The following is a 26,304-nucleotide window of genomic DNA, read 5'->3' as shown; positions in this document are numbered from 1 at the left end:
TTGAATGCTGGCGGTGCTTTCACTCTAGTGGTAGCATGAGACGGAGTCTACAACCCACACAAGTGGCCCAGGTAGTGCAGCTCATCCAGGATGGCACATCAATGTGAGCTGTGGCAAGAAGGTTTGCTGTGTCTGTCAGCGTAGTGTCCAGAGCATGGAGGCGCTACCAGGAGACAGGCCAGTACATCAGGAGACGTGGAGGAGGCCGTAGGAGGGCAACAACCCAGCAGCAGGATCGCTACCTCCGCCTTTGTGCAAGGAGGAGCAGGAGGAGCACTGCCAGAGCCCTGCAAAATGACCTCCAGCAGGCCACAAATGTGCATGTGTCTGCTCAAACGGTCAGAAACAGACTCCATGAGGGTGGTATGAGGGCTTGATGTCCACAGGTGGGGGTTGTGCTTACAGCCCAACACCGTGCAGGACGTTTGGCATTTGCCAAAGAACACCAAGATTGGCTAATTCGCCACTAGCGCCCTGTGCTCTTCACAGATGAAAGCAGGTTCACACTGAGCACATGTGACAGACGTGACAGTCTGGAGACGCCGTGGAGAACATTCTGCTGCCTGCAACATCCTCCAGCATGACCGGTTTGGCGGTGGGTCAGTCATGGTGTGTGTGGAGTGGCATTTCTTTGGGGGGCCGCACAGCCCTCCATGTGCTCGCTAGAGGTAGCCTGACTGCCATTAGGTACCGAGATGAGATCCTCAGACTCCTTGTGAGACCATATGCTGGTGCGGTTGGCCCTGGGTTCCTCCTAATGCAAGACAATGCTAGACCTCATGTGGCTGGAGTGTGTCAGCAGTTCCTGCAAGAGGAAGGCATTGATGCTATGGACTGGCCCGCCCGTTCCCCCGACCTGAATCCAATTGAGCACATCTGGGACATCATGTCTCGCTCCATCCACCAACGCCACGTTGCACCACAGACTGTCCAGGAGTTGGCGGATGCTTTAGTCCAGGTCTGGGAGGAGATCCCTCAGGAGACCATCCGCCACCTCATCAGGAGCATGCCCAGGCGTTGTAGGGAGGTCATACAGGCACGTGGAGGCCACACACACACTACTGAGCCTCATTTTGACTTGTTTTAAGGACATTACATCAAAGTTGGATCAGACTGTAGTGTGGTTTTCCACTTTAATTTTGAGTGTGACTCCAAATCCAGACCTCCAAGGGTTGATAAATTTGATTTTCATTGATCATTTTTGTGTGATTTTGTTGTCAGCACATTCAACTATGTAAAGAAAAAAGTATTTAATAAGAATATTTCATTCATTCAGATCTAGGATGTGTTATTTTAGTGTTCCCTTTATTTTTTTGAGTATAGTGTATATAAAAAACTTTTCGAAAGCTCATATTCTGAGTTAGCCATTAAAAAAGTATGGTCAACAGATCTAAGTATGGACAAATATGACCTTGGCATCCCGTAATCCAAACCATCAACTTATACATTTGAAGTTTGTTCACTGACTGTATTTAACACCAAGGAAACGTTCTGCAATGAGATTGGCCACAACTCTCAACTGTTCGCTGTCTCCCCTGAATCAGGTAGGCACATTCCCTCACATGAAGCGAGAGTGCCCTGCAGTTAAATGCTTCTGGGACAAAGTTATACAATTCATTTATAAGTGCATGAATATAAATATTCAATGTTTTGCATCTATTATGTTACTTAACAATGATACAGTGCCTTCAGAAAGTATTCACACCCCTTGATTTATTCAACATTTTGTTGTGTTACAACCTGAATTCATAATTGATGAACTTGTTTTTCTCACCCATCTAAACACAATAACCCATAATGCGTTAAAAGCGCAGAGAGCATCATGAAGAACAAGGAACACACCAGGCAGGTCCGAGATACTGTTGTGAAGAAGTTTAAAGCCGGATTTGGATACAAAAAGATTTCCCAAGCTTTAAACATCCCAAGAAGCACTGTGCAAGCGATAATATTGAAATGGAAGGAGTATCAGACCACTGCAAATCTACCAAGACCTGGCCGTCCCTCTAAACGTTCAGCTCATACAAGGAGAAGACTGATCAGAGATGCAGCCAAGAGGCCCATGATCACTCTGGATGAACTGCAGAGATCTACAGCTGAGGTGGGAGACTCTGTCCATAGGACAACAATCAGTCGTATATTGCACAAATCTGGCCTTTATGGAAGAGTGGAAAGAAGAAAGCAATTTCTTAAAGATATCCATAAAAAGTGTTGTTTAAAGTTTGCCACAAGCCACCTGGGAGACACACCAAACATGTGGAAGAAGGTGCTCTGGTCAGATGAAACCAAAATTGAACTTTTTGGCAACAATGCAAAACGTTATGTTTGGCGTAAAAGCAACACAGCTCATCACCCTGAACACACCATCCCCACTGTCAAACATGGTGGTGGCAGCATCATAGTTTGGGCCTGCTTTTCTTCAGCAGGGACAGGGAAGATGGTTAAAATTGATGGGAAGATGGATGGAGCCAAATACAGGACCATTCTGGAAGAAAACCTGATGGAGTCTGCAAAAGACCTGAGGCTGGGACGGAGATTTGTCTTCCAACAAGGCAATGATCCAAAACATAAAGCAAAATCTACAATGGAATGGTTCAAAAATAAACATATCCAGGTGTTAGAATGGCCAAGTCAAAGTCCAGACCTGAATCCAATTGAGAATCTGTGGAAAGAACTGAAAACTGCTGTTCACAAATGCTCTCCATCCAACCTCACTGAGCTCGAGCTGTTATGCAAGGAGGAATGGGAAAAAAATCCAGTCTCTCGATGTGCAAAACTGATAGAGACATACCCCAAGCGACTTACAGCTGTCATCGCAGCAAAAGGTGGCGCTACAAAGTATTAACTGAAGGGGGCTGAATAATTTTGCACGCCCAATTTTTCAGTTTTTGATTTGTTAAAAAAGTTTGAAATATCCAATAAATATCGTTCCACTTCATGATTGTGTCCCACTTGTTGTTGATTCTTCACAAAAAAATACAGTTTTATATCTTTATGTTTGAAGCCTGAAATGTGGCAAAAGGTCGCAAAGTTCAAGGGGGCCGAATACTTTCGCAAGGCACTGTATCTAATTTACATAAGTTCTCACACCCCTGTGTCAATACTTTGCGGAAACACTTTTGGCAGCGATTGCCACTGTGAGTCTTTCTGTATAAGTCTCTAAGAGCTTTCCACACCTGGATTGTGCAACGTTTGCTCATTACTGTTTTCTAAATTCTTCAAGCTCTGTCAAGTTGGTTGTTGATCATTGCTAGACAACCATTTTCAGGTCTTGACAGATTTAAGTAGATTTAATTCAAAGCTGTAGTTCGGCCACTCAGGAACATTCACTGTCTTTGTAAGCAACTCCAGTGTAAATTTGGTCTTGTGTTTTAGGTTATTGTCCTTCTGAAAGGTGAATTCATCTCCCAGTGTCTGGTGGAAAGCAGACTGAACCAGGTTTTCATCTAGGATTGTTCCTGTGTTTAGCTCCATTCCATTTCTTTTTCACACCTGAAAAACTTCCCAGTCCTTAACAATTACACGCATACCCATAACATGATGCAGCCACCACTATGCTTGAAAATATGGAGAGTGGTTTTCAGTAATGTGTTGTATTGGACTTGCCCCAAATGTAAAACTTTGTATTCAGGACAAAAACTCAATTGCTTTACCACATTTTTGCAGTATTAATCAAAATGCATCCTGTTTGCAACAGTGCCCTGTTGTAAACATGATGAATGTTTTGTAATATTTTTATTCTGTACAGCAGGGATCATCAACTAGGTTCAGCCACGGGACGATTTTTTTATTGGGTGGATGGTCGGGGGTCGGAACATAATTACAAATCATTTTTAGACTGAAAATGTAATTGTTTGAATAATTGATAATGATTTAAAATCCTGCTTACACTTTTATACAATCCCGTGTGAGAATAATTGGGAACAGATTTTTTAAAATGAAAATAACTTGAAGCTGTTTTCCTGGTGTTTTTACAGTATTTTATGTTCCATTAAAAAAAAAACATACATTTTAATAGAAAACAACCAGGGAATGAGACCATATATCACCCGTGTTAAACTCCACATATTTGACCCTAATATCCCTGACCTGTGTGTTAAATGTAACACACATTTAGGTACCTTTTATCATTGCCTGTGGGAATGTGCTGAGATACAAACGTTTTGGAGCTCAGTACTGCGCTATATTTCCGAGATTACCTTTACCCCAATACAACAATCCCTAAACTATGCCTCATAAATCTTTACCCAGAGAATATCTCTTTACAAGCTAGATGTTAATTTGTTCTCCACTGGAAGTATGTCAGTTCCCCCTCACTTGGTTATTGGTTAAAATAATTAATGTCAAGCTTGGCTCTTGAAAAAGAAAGCCCCAGAGTTTCATGATATTTGGGATCAGTTTTGTGAGTTTTTGCAAACTGGTGATATTGTAGAAGCATTGGAATTGTAGATCTGTATATTCTCTATTGTTTAGGTGAATATTGGCTATAGTCAAAGTGTAATCTGCATTCTTATACTTTTTATGTATTTTTATTATTGGAAATGTGAGAACTTTATTATTGTATTTTTGTGAATGTTTGGCCTCTGTGGGTGGGGAGAGGGTATGTGTGAAGCAAAATAAAATATTTCTGTAATTGTTGATTGTCCTATTTGCAACTAATAAAGGTGGTTGAGAGAATGCCAAGAGTGTACAAAGCAGTCATCAAGGCAAAGGGTGGCTACTTTGAAGAATCACAAATATAAAATATATTTTGACTGTCGTTCTCTTTGCTTATTTGAGCTGTTCTTGCCACAATGTGGACTTGGTCTATTACCAAGTAGAGCTGTCTTCTGTATACCACCCCTACCTTGTCACAACTTAACTGACTGGCTCAAACTCATTAAGAAGGAAAGAAATTCCACAAATGATCTTTTAACAAGTCACACCTGTTAATTGAAATGCAATTCAGGTGACTACCTTATGAAGCTGGTTGAGAGAATGCCAAGAGTGTGCAAAGCTGTCATCAAGGCAAAGGGTGGAATCTCAAATATAAAACATATTTTGATTTGTTGAACACTTTTTTTGGTTACTCCATGATTCCATATGTGTTATGTTGTTGTTTTCCCTATTATTCTACAATGTAGAAAATAGTAAAAATAAAGGAAAACCCCTGAAATGAGTAGACTGGAACCGTATGTTCTCAGAACGTTAGTCGACCTGCAGGCCGCCAGTTGGGGAACCCTGCATTACAGGCTTCCTTCTTTTCAGTTTGTCAATTAGGTTAGTATTGTGGAGTAACTACAATGTTGTTGATCCATCCTCAGTGTTGTACTATCACAGCCATTAAACTCTAACTGTTTTAAAGTCCCCATAGGCCTCATGGTAAACTGAGTGTTATGGCTGCTGATGGAACTGGTTCCCTTGTGTTTATTGATGATGTGACTGCTGCCAAAAGCAGCAGGATGAATTCTGAAGTGTTTAGGGCTATAATGTCGTCTCAGATTCAGCCAAATGCTTCAAAACATTGTGAAGAGCATTGGACTGCGCTTCACAGTGCAAATGGACAATGACCCGGAGCATACTGCAAAAGCAACCCAATACTTTTTTTAAGACAAAGAGGTGGAATGTTCTGCAATGGCCGAGTCAATCACCTGACCTGAATCCAATTGAGCATGCATTTCACTTGCTGAAGGCAAAACTGAAAGCAAAACGCCCCAAGAACAAGCAGGAATTGAAGACAGCTGTAAAGGCCTGGCAGAGCATCACCAGGGAAGAAACCCAGCATCTGGTGATGTCTATGGGTTCCAGACTTCAGGCAGTCATTGACTGCAAAGGATTTGCAACCAAGTATTAAAACTCACAAAATAATTTATGATTATGTTACTTTTGAGCCCCTAAAATTGAAGGGGCTATGTATAAAAATGTTTGTAATTCCTACATGGTTCATACAATAACTTTGACAAAACCCTTAAATTAAAGGTGAAAGTCTACACATCTTGATTGCATCCTTTCCAATCCATTGTGGCGGCGTACAGAGCAAAAATTATGCAAATTGTGTCATTGTTCAAATTCTTATGGACCTGACTGCATATAGACAGTGTACAAAACATTATGATCACCTGCTCTTTCCATGACATAGACTGACCAGGTGAAAGCTATGATCCCTTATTGATGTCACTTGCTAAATCCACTTCAATCCATGTAGATGAAGGGGAGGAGACAGGTTAAAGGATTTTTAAGCCTTGAGAAATTAAGACATGGATTGTGTATGTGTGCCTGACCAAAGATTTAAGTGCCTTTGAATGGGGCATGGTAGTAGGTAACAGGTGCACCACTTTGTGACTGAGTAGCAACCCTAGTTGCTAGGGGGGGTGAGAAGGGGGAGATTTGAATGGAGACATGTTGACTTGGTGGGGTTGCGGGAATGCAATGGGAGGTTGGGGGTGGAGGTCCACGTCTTTGTCTTTTCCTGTTTATGCTGAATTTATTATAAAATATGTATGTATTTCTTACAGTTTTAATTCTTTTGAAGAAACTACAAGTCCAAAAAAAACTGCCAGTCTACAGGTACAGGTTTTAAAATGGATAATGTACCTGTTTAGAAGAGGTAACCGGAGACAGGTTATTAGGTTTAACCCCAGGTTATTAGGTTTAGAAGAGGTTGCAGTGTGGTATAACCAACAATAAGAAACAGGCACAGCAGTAAGGTTTATGTGAAGCTGGAGTAACAGGAGACAGGTTATTAGGTTTAGAAGTGGTTGCAGTGTGGTATAACCGGAGACAGGTTATTAAGTTTAGAAGAGGTTGCAGTGTGGTATAACCGGAGACAGGTTATTAGGTTTAGAAGAGGTTGCAGTGTGGTATAACAGGAGACAGGTTATTAGGTTTAGAAGAGGTTGCAGTGTGGTATAACAGGAGACAGGTTATTAGGTTTAGAAGAGGTTGCAGTGTGGTATAACAGGAGGTTTAGAAGAGGTTGCGGTTATTAGGTTTAGAAGAGGTTGCAGTGTGGTATAACCGGAGACGGGTTATTAGGTTTAGAAGAGGTTGCAGTGTGGTATAACCGGAGACAGGTTATTAGGTTTAGAAGAGGTTGCAGTGTGGTATAACCGGAGACAGGTTATTAGGTTTAGAAGAGGTTGCAGTGTGGTATAACCGGAGACAGGTTATTAGGTTTAGAAGAGGTTGCAGTGTGGTATAACCGGAGACAGGTTATTAGGTTTAGAAGAGGTTGCAGTGTGGTATAACCGGAGACAGGTTATTAGGTTTAGAAGAGGTTGCAGTGTGGTATAACAGGAGACAGGTTATTAGGTTTAGAAGAGGTTGCAGTGTGGTATAACAGGAGACAGGTTATTAGGTTTAGAAGAGGTTGCAGTGTGGTATAACAGGAGACAGGTTATTAGGTTTAGAAGAGGTTGCAGTGTGGTATAACAGGAGACAGGTTATTAGGTTTAGAAGAGGTTGCAGTGTGGTATAACCGGAGACAGGTTATTAGGTTTAGAAGAGGTTGCAGTGTGGTATAACAGCAGACAGGTTATTAGGTTTAGAAGAGGTTGCAGTGTGGTATAACAGCAGACAGGTTATTAGGTTTAGAAGAGGTTGCAGTGTGGTATAACCGGAGACAGGTTATTAGGTTTAGAAGAGGTTGCAGTGTGGTATAACAGGAGACAGGTTATTAGGTTTAGAAGAGGTTGCAGTGTGGTATAACCGGAGACAGGTTATTAGGTTTAGAAGAGGTTGCAGTGTGGTATAACAGGAGTATAACCGGAGACAGGTTATTAGGTTTAGAAGAGGTTGCAGTGTGGTATAACAGGAGACAGGTTATTAGGTTTAGAAGAGGTTGCAGTGTGGTATAACAGGAGACAGGTTATTAGGTTTAGAAGAGGTTGCAGTGTGGTATAACCAGGTTATTAGGTTTAGAAGAGGTTGCAGATAACAGGACAGGTTATTAGGTTTAGAAGAGGTTGCAGTGTGGTATAACCGGAGACAGGTTATTAGGTTTAGAAGAGGTTGCAGTGTGGTATAACCGGAGACAGGTTATTAGGTTTAGAAGAGGTTGCAGTGTGGTATAACAGGAGACAGGTTATTAGGTTTAGAAGAGGTTGCAGTGTGGTATAACCGGAGACAGGTTATTAGGTTTAGAAGAGGTTGCAGTGTGGTATAACCGGAGACAGGTTATTAGGTTTAGAAGAGGTTGCAGTGTGGTATAACCGGAGACAGGTTATTAGGTTTAGAAAAGGTTGCAGTGTGAGTGAAATATATTCCTCAAAATATTACACAAATAATCTCAACACTGTTTCAGAAAAACAATGATCAAACACATCCTAGTCTACATGATCAACATTATAAGACAGCAGATATCACATAGAAAAAGATTTATTGCAAGCTGCTGATGACAATGAATGAATACAAAGACACAAAACATATATAAGGTTAAAGGCACGTAAAATGAAGAGCCTTCCATTCCCTGCCAGTGTTGTAAGTTTCACACCAGTATCAATCTCATTGTCAGGTCCAAAATACATGCTGAGCGTCCTTGGAAGACAGCAGCTGTGGTCACATCACGGTCTTGCTTGCTGGGAGGCGGAGAGTGAATGAACATGTTCAGGATCGTCATACTAATAACGCCATCCTATCTCAACCTTGATTCTGACATTTAAAGATGAAGATGGATATGAGTGCCCTCTGAAGCAGTACAGGTGAAAGTTAACTTAATTATTGATTGAATCCCACCCCGGTGCTGAGGTTTTCTGCCTGAGCATTCTCCTCCCAGTGGTCCTGAGAGCTCCTTTCCTTACCTGCATCTTACTGTAGACCCAGGGCAGCAGGCGGCTGACACGACTATAGACCCCCGGTCTGTCTCTCTTGCCACAGCTATCCCCCCAGCTGGTCACCCCCGCCAGGTACCAGAGCTGGTCTGAGTCTTTACACACCAGGGGACCACCACTGTCCCCCTAGTGGAGGGAGGGAGTGGTAGGGGGAGGGGGAGAAGAAACAGCAGAGAAGGGAAGGAGGGAAGAGAGAGATACAGGGTAAGATTTGTGGACTTCATGTAAGAAACTATGTGGAAGTAGCTACTGCCTGATTGGTCTTAGTGTCCCACTCACCTGGCAGGAGTCCTTGCCTCCTTCCATGTCTCCAGCACAGAACATGTTCTGAGAGACCTTACCATTGTACACTGTGTTACTGTTACACACGCTGGAGTCAATGATGTCTACAGACACCGCCATAAGATTCGTGGAGCCACGAGCTGAACAGCAAACAAATGACATGCAACAATTTAGAATATCACAGCAGATAGAAAACATGATGCTATCATATGTCTCTTTCCCCCTGCTTGTTCATCCCAATACCAATCACCAGAGGTGTGGACTCCAGTCACAAATATGATGACTTGCAACTCGACTTTGACTTTGACACCAATGACTCGTGACTTGACTTGGACTGGAGCCTTATGACTCAACCTGACTTGATACCCTCCCCAAGCCCAAATATTAATAATGATGCTATTAAAAAAAGTGTGCAGTGCATCAACTCTTAATTTAACGGATTACAGTTTGGGGTCTTTCTCATGGTTACCCATGTATTTCCTTGGAAATTATAACGTTTATTTGGAAAGTAATGCATATATAGATATTTTTAAAAGCATTCATGATTTGTGTTAATGTGAAATACTAACTACTACTCTTCTAAAAAATATGAAATGGTATTACATTTGGTGAAGAGCACATTATGACTTGTTTAGGACTCGAAACTCAAAGTTTAGGACTTGAGACATGACTTGTTTCTTGACTTGAGACTTGACTCAGACTTTCCTGTCTTGACTTGGGTCTTGACTTGGGACTTGAGTGCTAAGACTTGAGACTTACTTGTGACTTGTAAAACAATGACTTGGTCCCACATCTGCCAAACAGTCCCCGAACTGTCATACCATGTGTCACTCACCTGCCCCCGCTTCTGTTGTCCCAAATCCAGAGGTCCAACATATTGTTCGAGGAGAGAAGATCTTGTCATAGGCAGGCAGACACACAGGCTGGATGTTGTCTGAAATAACAAACATAGACATGTTATGATGGTAATAGTGGTATAAACAATCATATAATATATTGTTAGGTTAAAGGTGAACTCACTGGAGTAGTCTACACGCTGTGTGAGTTTGAGAAGGGTGATGTCATAGTTGTTGGTTTTGTCGTCATAGCTCTCATGGACAATGATCTTCTCCACCATATAAGGGCGAGGCAGCACCATCTGAGAAACCATGCCCACATACACATGCCAGTTATTGGGCACCAGGTACGATGAGACCTTCCTAGAGAGAGTAGAGTTGTTAGGTCACTGTCTTCACTGATCACTGTTCAGCCTAAGCACTGTGCAGTCTTAGTTAGCTCCCTTCAGTTAGCTGTATTCAGTTCCAGCTCTGTAAAGTCCTTGTTATATCCCAGTTCATTTTTGTCTTAGCATTGTTAGGTTTCAAGGGTTTTCTATATGTTCTGTTTCGTATTGTCATTACTGTTCGGGTGTACATTGTTTCAGTACAGTTCCTTGTCCATTGTCTGTGGTGTTGTCTGTTGTACTGACCTGGGGAAGCAGTGGGCTGCTGTCACCACAAAGTCAGGAGCGATCAGCGTGCCCCCGCAGGTGTGAGAGCGCTGAAAGTGGAGGCTGACCTGCCAAGGCCAATCGCCCAGATTCGCTGCTGATCCCCCTATGATTCTGGACAACTTCTGCCTGCCACAGTCTACCATGGGGACAGAGAGATGGAGTAAGTCGGTCCGTAGTGCTAATACAGTATGGGGATTTGGTCCTCTGTTCATTAGGAGAGCTAGATGAATATCTTTATCGAGCTTGAAAGACCAATGGTTGCCTTTGTGCATTAACTGTGAGAATGTAAAGATCGTTACTCACTGATACACTGCAGGGAGACAGTTTCATTGTTAGGGCAGGATGAGCTACAGAACACAGAAAGAAATTCACAGTAAATCAGGTCACTATTGAGGTCACATGTTATCTTTGTCTTCCCCACTTACTCCATCTAATGGTCAAATACTTGGCTCTGTTTGATACTTTTGGTATCTTATCATAACATACAGTATATGAAAAGTGACATGGTGAATGATGACCAGATGGTGTCTGAGAAAGTCCCGGGGAAGAATGCCAAGGACTCCAGCGACCCCAGCCACGGACTCCTCTCTCCACGTTACCACCTGCATCTTAAGAGGCTATTGCACTGACTCTTCACACCTGCACCTTCAGAAACTATTTACATAGACTCCCAGCTAGCACATTTTAGTTACTTGGAAGTTGTGGGAACGTACGTTTTTGGTTTCCCATTAATTCTGGGAATTATGCCATTGGTTCCCTAACCGAAATGATAGGTTATTTGAAGGTAATTAAATAACGTTCTGAGAACATACAAATCCAATCAAAAGTTTGATTCACCTACTCATTCAAGGGTTTTTCTTTATTTTTACTATGTTCTACATTGTAGAAAAATAGTGGGTCTTCCTGAGTGGTGCAGTGGTCTAAGGCACTGCATTGCAGTGCTAGCTGTACCACTAGAGATCCTGGTTCGAGTCCAGGCTCTGTCGTAGCCGGCCACGACCGGGAGACCCATGGGGTGGCGCACAATTGGCCCATAGTCGTCCCATTGCTCTCTAGTGACTCCTGTAGCAGGCCAGGTGCAATGCATGCTGACACGGTCACCAGGTGTACGGTGTTTCCCAGCTGGCTTCTGGGTTAAGCAGGCATTGTGTCAAGAAGTAGTGCGGCTTGGCTGGGTTGTGTTTTGGATAAATCACTCACAGTGGTTCTCGTCTTTCCTGAGTCCGTAGATTAGACTAGACTGTAACTACCAATTGGATACCATGAAAAGGGGGTAAAAGTAAAAAAGAATAATTAAAACTATGAAATAACACATATGGAATCATGTATAACCAAAAAAGTTTTATATTTGAGATACTTCAAATTAGCCACCCTTTGCCTTGATGACTTCTTTGCGCACTCTTGGCATTCTCTCAACCAGCTTCATGAGGTAGTCACCTGGAATGCATTTCAATTAACAGGTGTGCCTTGTTAAAAGTTAATTTGTGAAATTTATTTCCTCCCTAATGCGTTTGAGCCAATCAGTTGTGTTGTGACAAGGTAGGGGTGGTATACAGAAGATAGCTCTATTTGGTAAAAGACCAAGTCCATATTATGCAAGAACAGCTCAAGTAAGCAATGAAAAACGACAGTGCATCATTACTTTAAGACATGAAGGTCAGCCAAGACATGAAGGTCAGAACTTTGAAAGTTTCTTCAAGTGCAGTCTCAAAAACCATCATCCTGCAGAGGATAAGTTCATTAGAGTTACCAGCCTTAGAAATTGCACCCCAAATAAATGGTTCACAGAGTTCAAGTAACAGACACATCTCAACATCAACTGTTCAGAAGAGACTGTGTGAATCAGGCCTTCATGGTCGAATTGCTGCAAAGAATCCACTACTAAATGACACCAATAAGAAGAAGATGAGACTTGCTTGGGCCAAGAAACACGAGCAATGGACATTAGACCGGTGGAAATCTGTGTCTTTGTGAGACACAGAGTAGGTTAACAGATGATCTCTGCATGTGTGGTTCCCACTGTGAAGCATGGAGGAGGAGGTGTGATGGTGCTTTGCTGGTGACACTGTCATTGATTTATTTAGAATTCAAGGTACACTTAACAAGCATGGCTACCACACCATTCTGCAGCGATACGCCATCCCATCTGGTTTGCGCTTAGTGGGACTATCATTTGTTTTTCAACAGGACAATGATCCAACACATCTCAAGGCTGTGTTGACCAAGAAGGAGAGTGATGGAGTGCTGCATCAAATGACCTGACCTCCACAATCACCTGACCTCAACCCAAATGAGATGGTTTGGGATGAGTTGGACCACAGAGTGAAGGAAAAGCAACCAACAAGTGCTCAGCATATGTGGGAACTCCCTCAAGACTGTTGGAAAAGCATTCCAGATGAAGCTGGTTGAGAGAATGCCAAGAGTGTGCAAAGCTGTCATCAAGGCAAAATGTGGCTACTTTGGAGAATCGAAAATCTATTTTGATTTGTTTAACACTTTTGGTTACTACATGATTCCATGTGTTATATGTCGTAGTTTTGATGTTGTCACTATTATTCTACAACATAGAATGGTGTTAAAATGCCATGTTTTTTAACACATACATTGCTGTTAATTTTAGTTTATTCAAACAGACCCAATTTTTAAGGAAACTAGCTCATTAAGATTAGGTGTGGACAGTTAGTGGGCACGGCCAACACACCTGAACACACTTAATAAGATAGAGAATAAAATTAGCTTGTTGACGCTAAGAAAGGAATGTATTTTTTTAATAACATTCTTAGAATGTTTTTTGAACAATACTAATGTTTTCTTGTGTTATTTATGGAAATTTGTCTTAATGTTCTGAGACATGACTTCAAATAGAACCATGAGGAAACCAGCAGAAAATGTTATGCTGAAGTACTGAAACTCCCACAGAAGAACGTTGTTTCTTAATGTTCCCGGAACAATTTGAGAACATTACTTTAAATAGAACCATGAGGAAACCTGTAGGAAACATTATGCTGAAGTTCTGAAATTTCGTATGGTTCTCAGACGTGGGAATTTCAGTGCTAGCTAGGTATCCTGCACCATTCCCAGAAGGTTGTATGCATCGGACAACCACACTCTCACCAAGCTCTAAGAAACATATAGTTCTCAGAATGTTATGTGCTAGCTGGGTCTCCACTCACCCACTCTCACACCCACACACATGTACAATCATAATTGCTGTTGCAATTTAATGCTATTCATTTTAAGATGCTCAACCATGTGACAATTCACTTTAGCATGTCATAGTTTATATTGTATATATTTACAACATCTCCATTTTTGTATTACTTTTTTATGACTTATTTGTGAATATTGTTTTGTGTGCTGCACTGTTGAGGAGAGCTGGCAAGTAAATACTTCACTGTACCCTTTACACTCTGTATCCTGAGGACGTGACCAATAAACATTGATTTGATGGCCCAAGAAGAGGCTTAGTGTGTGATATAATATACACTGAGTTTACCAAACATTAGGAACACCTTCCTAATATCGAGTTGCACCCCCTTTTGCTCTCAGAACAGCTACAATTCGTCAGGGCATGGACTCTACAAGGTGTCGAAAGCGTTCCAGAGGGATGCTGGCCCATGTTGACTCCAATGCTTCACACAGTTGTGTCAAGTTGGCTGGATGTCCTTTGGGTGGTGGACCATTGTTGATACACACAGGAAACTGTTGAGCGTGAAAAACAGTTGCAGTTCTTGACACAAACCGGAGCGCCTGGCACCTACTATCCCGTTCAATGGCACTTCAATATTTTGCCTTGCCCATCCACCCTCTAAATGGTACACACACACAATCCTGTCTCAATTGACTTATGGCATAAAAATCCTTCTTTTACCTGTCTCCTCTCTTTCATCTACACTGATTGAAGTAGATTTAGAAGGTGACATCAATAAGCTTTCACCTGGATTTACCTGGTAAGTCTATGTCATGGAAAGAGCAGGTGTTCTTAATGTTTAAGCCTGTTCTTGGGCAATAATTTATACGGCACTTTGCATAATATGCAAAGAGCTGTTGACGAGTTTGTGCAGAAGTACTTACTTTACTGAAACTTTATCCTGGATGGTGTTGGAGGTCTTCCCTGTCACAGTGAGAGTGGTAGTGGACACATCTTTCACACTGCTAGTGTTATGACTCCTAAATAAATAGATGTAGAGAGAAGTTTATGTACACGTCCAGACATCACAACCTAACACACTAAATCCATTGATAGGTATGGTTGAACAGGTTTGCACAGTTCAGCCTTTCGACCACAAGAGGGCAGCAAAAGAGGGGAAGATCTTACACTCTGAAGCCTAGTTGAGCACAGGTCTGGTCAGCCAGGCCCTTGTTCCAGCCACTGTAACACACAGGGAGGAAATTACCAGCGCTGCTTGTCTTCACCTGGAGACCCCCATTCGACCTGAACCTTACTGGATGATACACAGATACATCACTCAATTAGAACATCACTCAATTAGAACATCACTCAATTAGAACATCACTCAACTAGAACATCACTCAATTAGAGCATCACTCAATTAGAACATCACTCAATTAGAACATCACTCAATTAGAACATCACTCAACTAGAACATCACTCAATTAGAACATCACTCAATTAGAACCTCACAGGATCACACAGGACCAGGGAGGTTTTCTAATACCTCACAAAGAAGGGCACCTATTAGTATTTGTGTAAAACAAAAATATATTGAATATGGTGAAGGTATCAATACACAGAGTCACTACAAAGATACAGGCATCCTTCCTAACTCAGTTGCCAGAGGGGAAGGAAACCACTCAGGGATTTCACCACGAGGCCAATGGTGACTTTAAAACAGTTACAGTGCTTAATGGCTGTGATAGTAGATAACTGAGGATGGATCAACAACATTATAGTTTGGGGCAAATCCAACACAACCCATCACTGAGTACCGCTCTCCATATTTTCAAGCAATGTGGTGGCTGCATCATGTTATGGGTATGCTTGTCATCGGCAAGGACCAAAAATAAATGGAATGGAGCTAAGCACAGGCAAAATCCTAGAAGTAAACCTGTTTCAGTCTGCTTTCCAACAGACACTGGGAGACAAATTCACCTATCAGCAGGACAATGACCTAAAACCTAAGGCCAAATATACACTGGAGTTGCTTACCAAGATGACATTGAATGTTCCTGAGGTGCCTAGTTACACATTTGACTTAAATTGGCTTGAAAATCTATGGCAAGACTTGAAAATGGCTGTCTAGCAATAATCAACAACCAACTTGACAGAAGCTCGAAGAATTTTACAAAGAATAATATGCAAGCTGTTCACGCTGCCAAAGGTGATTCTAACGTATCAAGCGGGGGTGTAAAATACTTATGTATATTAGATATTTCTGTATTTCAGCATACAAATACATTTCCAAAACGTATTAAAAACATATTTTTACTTTGTCAATATGGGGTATTGTGAGTCGATGGGTGAGAACAAAAATCTATTTAATCCATTTTTTATCGCCATCGATAAGAAACAATACTGTGCAGCCGTATTCATTGATCTGGTCAAGGCTTTCGACTCTGTCAATCACCACATCCTCATCGGCAGACTCGATAGCTTTGGTTTCTCAAATGACTGCCTCGCCTGGTTCACCAACTGCCTCGCCTGGTTCAAGTGTGTCAAATCGGAGGGCCTGTTGTCTGGGCCTCTGGCAGTCTCTATGGGGGTGCCACAGGGTTCAATTCTGAGGCAGTCTCCCTTCTCTGTATACATCAATGATGTCGCTCTTGCTGCTGGTGAGTCTCTGATCCACCTCTACGCAGACGACACCATTCTGTATACTCTGGCTCTTCTTTGGACACTGTGTTAACAACCCTCCAGACGAGCTTCAATGCCATACAACTCTCCTTCCGTGGCCTCCAACTGTTCTTAAATACAAGTAAAACTAAATGCATGCTCTTCAACCGATCGCTGCCTGCACCTGCCCGCCCGTCCAGCATCACTACTCTGGACGGTTCTGGCTTAGAATATGTGGACAACTACAAATACCTAGTTGTCTGGTTAGACTGTAAACTCTCCTTCCAGACTCACATCAAACATCTCCAATCCAAAGTTAAATCTAGAATTGGCTTTCTATTTCGCAACAAAGCATCCTTCACTCATGTTGCCAAACATACCCTCGTAAAACTGACCATCCTACCGATCCTCGACTTCGGCGATGTGACCTGTATGCTCTCGTTGGCTGGCCCTCGCTTCATACTCGTCGCCAAACCCACTGGCTCCAGGTCATCTACAAGACCCTGCTAGGTAAATTCTCCCCTATCTCAGCTCGCTGGTCACCATAGCAGCACCCACCTGTAGCACGCGCTCCAGCAGGTATATCTCTCTGGTCACCCCCAAAACCAATTCTTCCTTTGGCCGCCTCTCCTTCCAGTTCTCTGCTGCCAAATGACTGGAACGAACTACAAAAATCTCTGAAACTGGAAACACTTATCTCCCTCACTAGCTTTAAGCACCAACTGTCAGAGCAGCTCACAGATGACTGCACCTGTACATAGCCCATCTATATTTTGCTCCTTTGCACCCCATTATTGTTATTTCTACTTTTCACATTCTTCCACTGCAAATCTACCATTCCAGTGTTTTACTTGCTATATTCTATTTACTTTGCCACCATGTCCTTTTTTTGCCTTTACCTCCCTTATCTCACCTCATTTGCTCACATCGTATATAGACTTATTTTTCTACTGTATTATTGACTGTATGTTTGTTTTACTCCATGTGTAACTCTGTGTTGTTGTATGTGTTGAACTGCTTTGCTTTATCTTGGCCAGGTCGCAATTGTAAATAAGAACTTGTTCTCAACTGGCCTACCTGGTTAAATAAAGGTGAATTTTTGTAAAAATAAATTAGAACAACAAAATGTGGAATAAGTCAAGGGATAGGAATACTATCTGAAGGCTGGGCAGCACCTCCTGGAAAGTTCACATACAGCTATTCAGTTGGTCTCCCCTCCAGGGTTTTAACCAAGCCCTGATGCGCTTGGATATTTGGCACTGACTACTACATGTACCAATGTGTGATCATGAGAAGGGTTTTTGAGAGACCTCTTACTAACTAAATATATTAAAGTCATTCCAAAGAGTAGATTTAACAGAACAAATGAAATGTAACCATACTTTATAAGTCAAATATCCTCAATGATACTATTTAGGCCGATATAGCATTTACAAAGTCATCAACAGCTATTGTTTAAATTCAACCCAGGGTTCAACTATAAATAGACACATACTGTATAGGCCTAGGGCGTACAAGCTTTGGTTGATTTCAACTTTAATCTCCAAGTTAATCATTAATATGTTGTATTCACATCTCCAGCTCAACCAAAATTCAAGTTAAAGAATAGTTAAAAATCAAATCAACATTTTTCGAAGTGCATTTAAAGTTAGTTAGACGATATTTAGTCCTATTCTTTAACTTGGATTTTTGGTTGAGATGGCAACGTGAATCCAACATATCAATTATTAATTTGTAGACAGACTGAATATTGAATTGTATTTAGTTGTCAATGCAACCAAATATCAACATTTGAAGGAGACGTACTGTATCTTCTGCTTGGATAGTTCCATCTGTGTCATTGACTTAGTCTGGCTTTAATTCCACTTTGTCTACAGATTAATAACTGATATGTTGGATTCAAGTCTCCATCTCAAACAAACATCTAAGTTAAAGAATAGTACTAAATCAAACTTTAAATGCACTTTAAAGGAAGCTTGATTTGATTTTGGTTCTTAGTTGAGATGGAGACATAATTAAAACATATAAATTATTCATTTCTAGACATCTGGAATTTGTTGACAACTTAACACAATTCAATATCACTTTTGCAATATAGTAAATAGCCTATTAACTTGTGAACAAATTATTTGTTTTAAAGTAAAGAATAGGATTAAGCCAGTGGTTCAGATGAAACTGTCCAAGCATTAGATATCCATTAAATGTTGATATTTGGATGCGTTGTCAACCAAACACAATTTAATTTAACACTATAAAGTTAAGACTATAAAGTTAAGTTTAAAGTGAAGACTATCTTACAAATCAATGTAACAGCATTTATTCAGCCTTAAAATGAGCAACACATCTATGGCCACATTATGAGGTTAGCCTACTGTAACTATAAATGTATTTTTATGTGATAATAGAAAGTGTGGATGTTCAAACTAACATGCAAAGGTTGCAGCTCTGTGGAGATCTTCACAATTGCTGTAACAATCTATGCAGAATCTTGAACAGCATTGATCAACTGCAACCCAGGTCATGTGGTTGTGCTATTAGATGAAGTACAATGATACACGTTCATTTGTTGTAATAAATACAACATATCTGACATGCATTCCCATTTTAACTTGGTTGTGCTTTTAAATTGTTGAAAGTGCAGTGATAAAACATTTAGTTGACAACTAAATCTGACTAAACCAAACTTTTCAATTGGAATTGTGTTATGCTTTTAGATGGTTGAAAGCATAGTCATATGACATTGGGAATTCAACAAACTTCTGCCGGGTCTTTTTGAGTGGGTGAATAACGGTTGAAATCTCATTGATCAACGCCTCAACCAAAGATGACCCACATATCCACGTAGAAATGACGTGGTGTGCCCAGTGTTTTGCTTCTATTTTTGTTATTGACAACAAAAGCTAGGTATGGCGACAAGGGTACTGACCACAATTGGTCTCATCACTGCCCAGTTTGCAGTCCCGTCGGCCGTCACACTCCACGGTGTTGGAGGGGCAACTGTCTTTCTCCATCTCGCTCAGGGAGCCAGACACCAGGGATGGGCCATAACGCACTGGACAGAGGTCATAAGTCAAAGAGAACAAGTAAAAGGATATACAGAGCTGTGGAAGCCCCCATGTTAATGCTTAATACATACCAACACAATATCATATATATTGCATTCATATGATACCCTAAATATGGAATTTATGATTGTCATACATTTACACATATTTAATTGTTGCATTATGTCCATGTTAGATTATGTTGTATTGTATCACATTATGTCCATATAGTTTAATGTTGTACTGTATGAGTTCTCTGTAAGTTACTGGCTGGGTTACCTCCCAGCCAGATAGCGATAGCGAGGAGAACCAGCAGTAGGGTGGTCCCTCCTGATCCTCCGTAACAGCAGGAACTGTTCCCACATGATAAGCACTTTTTACGACGTTGGGCTGCAAGAGGAGACCAGGGACATTTTTCAGTTTACAGTTTGATAAAGTTGGGAGGCAAAAAAGCTTAGGATTAAGAAAGAGAGAAACATTCCGGATATAGAAAGAGAGATTTGCATTACAGAGATAGAGTGATGGCACCCTCTCATATAAATAGTTAGGGGCAGGAATGTACTGTATATCAAGGATTGGAGAAGTAGAAGGGAACATCAGGAACTTACGGGCGCCCTGGGAAACGTGGACGACATTTACATGTGCCATAGGCTGGGGAATGTAGTAAGGCTGAGAAAGGGGGTCAGACATCCCTCTGGCCCCCACCACCTCTTCATACTCAGGAGGGGGCTGGGTGGGCACTGCTACTGAGTAGTATGGGGGTGGGCAGTCACTGTTCTGAGGGGAGAAGGAAGATGAGAGTCAGGTGGGTTCTCATTGGCATTAGTAGGCTATGTACCTGATCAACTTCTAAAGACAGGCAGGTATATAATATGTATATCTGAAGCTTAGCTCTAGCCTGAATCCTACACCACCCCAATACACACCGACAACAGATCGAACCTATAAAAACAGGGCATATTGTACAGTGGACAAAAAAAAGAGCATCCATTACAGAACCATACTAGACTGGATGGTCCTGTGGACAGACAGTTATGCACCATGACCCAACATGTGATTATAGATCTATAGATTATAGATCTGGACACATCAACAGCTAAACACCAGGAAGGATAACAGGTTCCCCAAGGATGCACTTGTTCTTATCTCTAAAAATAGCTGAATGTTTCTTAGAATTGTTACTACGACACCGGTTTCATTGTATCACTAATAGTTCTAATTTCTCAAATTACTTGATGTCTTATAAATCAATCTGTTATTACTAGAAAGTATCATTTTATAGTTTCAGTTCTAATTAACCATTGTCTGAAGCTAGTAACCAGAAATGTTTACCTAAAATCATTCGCTCTTCTTGATCAGGAAGAAACCTACTATTTTGTTCCCCATCATGAGACTGAAAAGATTTGGAATGGGCCCTCAGATCCTCAAAAGGTTCAACAGCTGCACCATCGAGAGCATCCTGACTGGTTGCATCACTTACTGGTATGGCAACTGCTCGGCTTCATACCTCAAGGCATGACAGAAGGATGTGCGTATGGCCCAGTACATCACTGGGGCCAAGCTTCCTGCCATCCAGGATCTCTATACCAAGCCGTGTCAGAGAATGGCCAGGAGTCTTATGGTGACACTGATGGGTGTGTGTGTTAGAATATTGTTAAGATCATCTCATGCACTTAAAAACACACCTCCCATATCAATGTTTGTCATATACCACACCTGTAGCCTACAGTCTTTGTTAATCAGTTGTGCTGTTTGAACAAGCAGAACTTAATCAGCAACATCAGATAAACATTTTATCAAAGTCTCCTGATGGAGAACAAAATAGTAGGTTTCTTCCTGATCAAGAAGAGCGAATGATTTTAGGTAAACATTTCTGGTTACTAGCTTCAGACAATGGTTAATTAGAACTGAAACTATAAAATTACACTTCATATTAATAACAGATTGATTTATAAGACATCAAGTAATTTGAGAAATGTTCACGGATACATGGCTCACTCGGGATACGTTATCAGAGTCGGTACAGCCACCTGGTTTCTTCACGCATCGCACCGACAGAAACAAACATCTCTCTGGTAAGAAGAAGGGCGGGGGTGTATGCCTTATGATTAACAAGACGTGGTGTGATCATAACAACAAACAGGAACTCAAGTCCTTTTGTTCACCTGACCTAGAATTCCTTACAATCAAATGCCGACCGCATTATCAACCAAAAGAATTCTCTTCGATTATAATCACAGTCGTGTACATCCCCACCTAAGCAGACACCTCAACGGCCCTGAAAGAACTTCATTGGACTCTATGTAAACTGGAAACCACATATCCTGAGGCTGCATTTATTGTAGCTGGGGATTTATCAAGGCTAATCTGAAAACAAGGCTCCCTAAATTTTATCAGCATATCGAATGCGCGACCCGGGCTGGGAAAATTCTGGATCATTGATACTTCTGCGATGCATACAAAGCCCTCCCTCGCCCTCCTTTCGGCAAATTTGACCACGACTCCATTTTGATTATCCCAGCCTATAGACAGAAACTTAAACAGGAAACGCCCGTGCTCAGGTCTGTTCAACGCTGGTCCAACCATTCTGATTCCACGCTTCAAGATTGCTTCGATCACGTGGACTGGGATATGTTCCGGATAGCGTAGAACAACAGCATTGATGTATATGCTGATTCGGTGAGCAAGCTTATTAGCAAGTACATCGGTGATGATGTACCAACAGCGACTATTAAAACCTTCCCCAAACAGAAACCGTGGATTGAAGGCAGCATTCGCGCAAAGCTGAAAGCGCGAACCACTGCTTTTAATCAGGGCAAGGTGACCGGAAACATCAAATACAAATAGTGTAGCTATTCCCTCCGCAAGGCAATCAAACAAGCTAAGCGTCAGTATAGAGACAAAGTAGAGTCGCAATTCAATGGCTCAGACACAAGAGGAATGTGGCATGGTCTACAGTCAATCACAGACTACAAAAAGAAAACCAGCCCCATCGCGGACCCTGATGTCTTGCTCCCAGACAAACTAAACAACTTCTTAGCTCGCTTTGAGGACAATACAGTGCCACCGACACGGCCCGCTACCAAAACCTGCGGACTCTCCTTCACCGCAGCCAACGTGAGTAAAACATTTAAACGTGTTAACCCTCGCAAGGCTGCTGGCCCAGACGGCATCCACAGCCGCGTCCTCAGAGCCTGCGCAGACCAGCTGGCTGGTGTGTTTATGGACATATTCTATCAATCCCTATCCTAGTCTGCTGTTCACACATGCTTCAAGAGGGCCACCATTGTTCCTGTTCCCAAGAAAGCTAAGGTAACTGAGCTAAACGACTATCGCCCCGTAGCACTCACTTCCGTCATCATGACGTGCTTTGAGAGACGAGTCTAGGATCATATCACCTCCACCCTACCTGACACCCTAGACTCATGCCAATTTGCTTACCGCCCCAACCAGTCCACAGACGACGCAATCGCAATCACACTGTACACTGCCCTAACCCATCTGGACAAGAGGAATACCTCTTGTAAGAATGATGTTCATGTAAGAGTGCTGTTCATTGACTACAGCTCAGCATTTAACACCATAGTACCCTCCAAACTCGTCATCAAGCTCGAGACTCTGGGTCTCGACCCCGCCCTGTGCAACTCGGTCCTGGACTTTGACGGGCCACCCCCAGGTGGTGAGGGTAGGTAACAACATCTCCACCCCGCTGATCCTCAACACTGGGTCCCCACAAGGGTGCATTCTCAGCCCTCTCCTGTAATCCCTGTTCACCCACGACTGCGTGGCCTTGCACGCCTCCAACTCAATCATTGGTAGGCTTGATTACCAACAGCGACGGGACGGCCTACAGGGAGGAGGTGAGGGCCCTCGGAGTGCCTCTTCAACCTCAGGAGGCTGAAGAAATTTGGCTTGTCACCAAAAACACTCACAAACTTTTACAGATGCACAATCGAAAGCATCCTGTCGGTCTTTATCACCGCCTGGTACGGCAACTGCTCCACCCACAACTGCAAGGCTCTCCAGAGTGAGTAGTTTGGTCTGCACAACGCATCACTGGGGGCAAACTACCTGCCCTCCAAGACACATACACCAACCGATGTCACAGGAAGGCCAAAAAGGTCATCAAGGACAACAACCACCCGAGCCACTGCCTGTTCACCCCACTATCATCCAGAAGGTGAGCTCAGTACAGGTGCATCAAAGCTTGGACCGAGAGACTGAAAAACAGCTTCTATCTCAAGGCCATCAGACTGTTAAACAGCCATCACTAACAATGAGTGGCTGCTGCGAACATACAGACTCAAATCTCTAGCCACTTTAATAATAAAAAAATGGATGTAATAAATCTATCAATAGTCACTTTAAACAATGCCACTTTATATAATGTTAACTTACCCTACATTACTCATCTTGTCACGTCCTGACCTTAGTTCCTTTGTTATGTTTCTTGTTTAGGTTGGTCAGGGCGTGACTTGGGGTGAGCATTCTATGTGTTGTTCTAGTTTGGGTTTTCTATGTGTTTGGCCTGGCATGTTTCTCAATCAGAGGCAGTTGTCAATCGTTGTCTCTGATTGAGAACCATACTTAGGTAGCCTGTTTTTCCCACTTGATTTGTGGGTAGTTGTTTTCTGTTAATGAAATGGGTTTCCATGGCTGAGCAGCCGCTCACAAGCCTAAGATCTCCATGCTCAATGCCAAGCATCGGCTAGTGTGTTGTTAAGCTCACCGCCATGGAATCTGGAGAAGTGGAAACGCGTTCTCTGGAGTGATGAATCACGCTTCAACATCTGGCAGTCCGTCGGACGAATCTGGGTTTGTCGGATGCCAGGAGAACGCCACCTGCCCCAATGCATAGTGCCAACTGTAAAGTTTGGTGGAGGAGGAATAATGATCTGGGGCTTTTTTTCATGGTTCAGGCTAGGCCCTTAGTTCCAGTGAAGGAAAATCTTAACACAGCATAAAATGACATTCTAGAAGATTCTGTGTTTCCAACACTGTGGCAACAGTTTGGGGAAGCCCCTTTCCTATTTCAGCATGACAATGCCCTGTGCTTAAAGCGAGGTCCATATAGAAATGGTTTGTTGAGATCGGTGTGGAAGAACTTGACTGGCCTGCACAGAGCCCTGACCTCAACTCCATCGAACACCTTTGGCCCGAAATGGAACGCCGACTGTGAGTCAGGTCTAATCGACCGAGATCAGTGCCTGACCTCACTAATGCTCTTCTGGCTGAATAGAAGCAAATCCACGCAGCAATGTTCCAACATCTAGTGGAAAGCCTGTGAGTGGAGGCTGTTAAAGCAGCAAAGCGAGGACCAACACCGTATTAATGCCCATGATTTTCAAATAAGATGTTCGACGAGCAGGTGTCCACATACTTTTGGTAATGTAGTGGACATTATTTAAATTAAGGTTAGCGGAAGATTGAGGCATTTGCATTTGTATTTCATGGAATTGGATCCTGTATTTCAATTGTTGCTAGTTAATTCAATTGTGTTTCATTGATCAGTAATTTGCCGTTCTGGTTAGTGTCCACTGAGTAGATTTTCTCTCACTAGGGTCAATGTATTGGTGCAATCACTTCTCAGCATTTCCCACATTACGCAGAGCAAATCAAATTTTATTGGTCACATACACATGGTTAGGAGATGTTAATGCGAGTGTAGCGAAATGCTTGTGCTTCTAGTTCCGACCATGCAGTAATATCTAACAAGTAATCTAACCATTTCACAACAACTACCTTATACACACAAGTGTAAAGGGATGAATAAGAATATGTACATGTAAATATATGGATGAGTGACGGCCAAAAGGCATAGGCAGGATGCAGTAGATGGTATAGATCGGACCTTACGTGGTAAGTGTTCATGATATTTAATAGAACGGAACACTTAATGACAAAAAACAACAAGAGAACGAAAAAACCGAAACAGTTCTGTCTGGTGCAGACACACTTAAGCTCCCGATGAACAGCTCTTGTGCTGACGTTGCTTCCAGAGGCAGTTTGGAACTCGGTAGTGAGTGTTGCAACCGAGGACAGATGATTTTTACACGCTACACGCTTCAGCACTTGCGTTCTGTGAGCCTACCACTTCGCGGCTGAGCCGTTGTTGCTGCTAGATGTTTCCACTTTACAGTAACAGCACTTGCAGTTGACTGGATTTGATGAACTGACTTGTTGGAAAGGTGGCATCCTATGACGGTGCCGCGTTGAAAGTCACTGAGCTCTTCAGTACGGGCCATTCTACTGCCAATGTTTGTCTATGGAGATTGCATGGCTGTGCACTCGATTTTATACACCTGTCACCAACGGTGTGGTTGAAATAGCCGAATCCACTAATTTGAAGGGGTGTCCACATACACTACATAGCCAAAAGTATCTCAAACATGCAGGGACATCAGGTAAAAACTAAAGCGGACAATGTTTTGTGTCAAACCTAAGAGTTTTTCCTACGAAGTTAGGTCACTGTTGCCAATTGGACATGTCTGAAGAGTTATAAAATAGAGGAAATCCACCTACCTGGTCATGTTCCATCTGTGTGTTTGGAAGCCTACAGTCACTGTGGCCCTCTGGGGACAGGTGGCCTCACTGGGATCTGGGTCAATTCTACAGGAGAGATTCTATAGCTTGGTAAGTCTCTCTCCAGTCTCTGTCCGTTCGCTGTGCTTTAGTGTCTCCGCCTGAATCTGAACTCCATTCACACTACAGGCACTGGTATCCAATCCTCTGTCCCTCCCTCCACCTTTTCTCTTCAATGCTGGCCAAACTGGTTCCATCATGGAAAGTAGGTGACATGATTTGTAATACATGTACAGCCAGCAGAAACAAGCTAATTAAGCTTTTTTTTATGTTGTTTTCTAAAGAGATAATTTCAATGACTAAAAA

At 42.3% G+C, this 26,304-nt stretch overlaps 1 protein-coding gene across 1 annotated transcript; it reads right to left on the bottom strand.

Annotated features, from left to right (window-relative positions):
- Positions 1 to 8,336: 8,336 nt before the first annotated feature.
- Positions 8,337 to 26,135, bottom strand: tmprss13b (transmembrane serine protease 13b). Its single transcript, XM_064981508.1, has 13 exons — positions 25,939 to 26,135; positions 20,025 to 20,193; positions 19,696 to 19,806; positions 19,299 to 19,424; positions 14,897 to 15,023; positions 14,653 to 14,748; positions 10,882 to 10,925; positions 10,555 to 10,714; positions 10,107 to 10,285; positions 9,922 to 10,020; positions 9,084 to 9,226; positions 8,775 to 8,930; positions 8,337 to 8,552 (listed from the first exon to the last, which is right to left on the bottom strand). The coding sequence occupies exons 1-13, from the start codon at positions 25,951 to 25,953 to the stop codon at positions 8,538 to 8,540; spliced, it is 1,440 nt and encodes a 479-aa protein (XP_064837580.1). The 5' UTR covers positions 25,954 to 26,135; the 3' UTR covers positions 8,337 to 8,537.
- Positions 26,136 to 26,304: the final 169 nt, after the last annotated feature.

Source organism: Oncorhynchus masou, chromosome 12, assembly GCF_036934945.1.
Source record: "Oncorhynchus masou masou isolate Uvic2021 chromosome 12, UVic_Omas_1.1, whole genome shotgun sequence".
In the NCBI taxonomy this organism is placed as follows: domain Eukaryota; kingdom Metazoa; phylum Chordata; class Actinopteri; order Salmoniformes; family Salmonidae; genus Oncorhynchus; species Oncorhynchus masou.
Note: the sequence above shows the minus strand (reverse complement) of the source record. Positions and strands in the feature narration are given on the sequence as shown.

Coding starts and splice junctions, on each gene's coding strand:
- tmprss13b (XM_064981508.1), bottom strand. Junction 10,926..14,652: donor CAGGATAAAGTTTCAGTAAA/GTAAGTACTTCT, acceptor TGTGTTCTGTAG/CTCATCCTGCCCTAACAATG. Junction 9,227..9,921: donor GACAACAGAAGCGGGGGCAG/GTGAGTGACACA, acceptor TTTGCTGTTCAG/CTCGTGGCTCCACGAATCTT.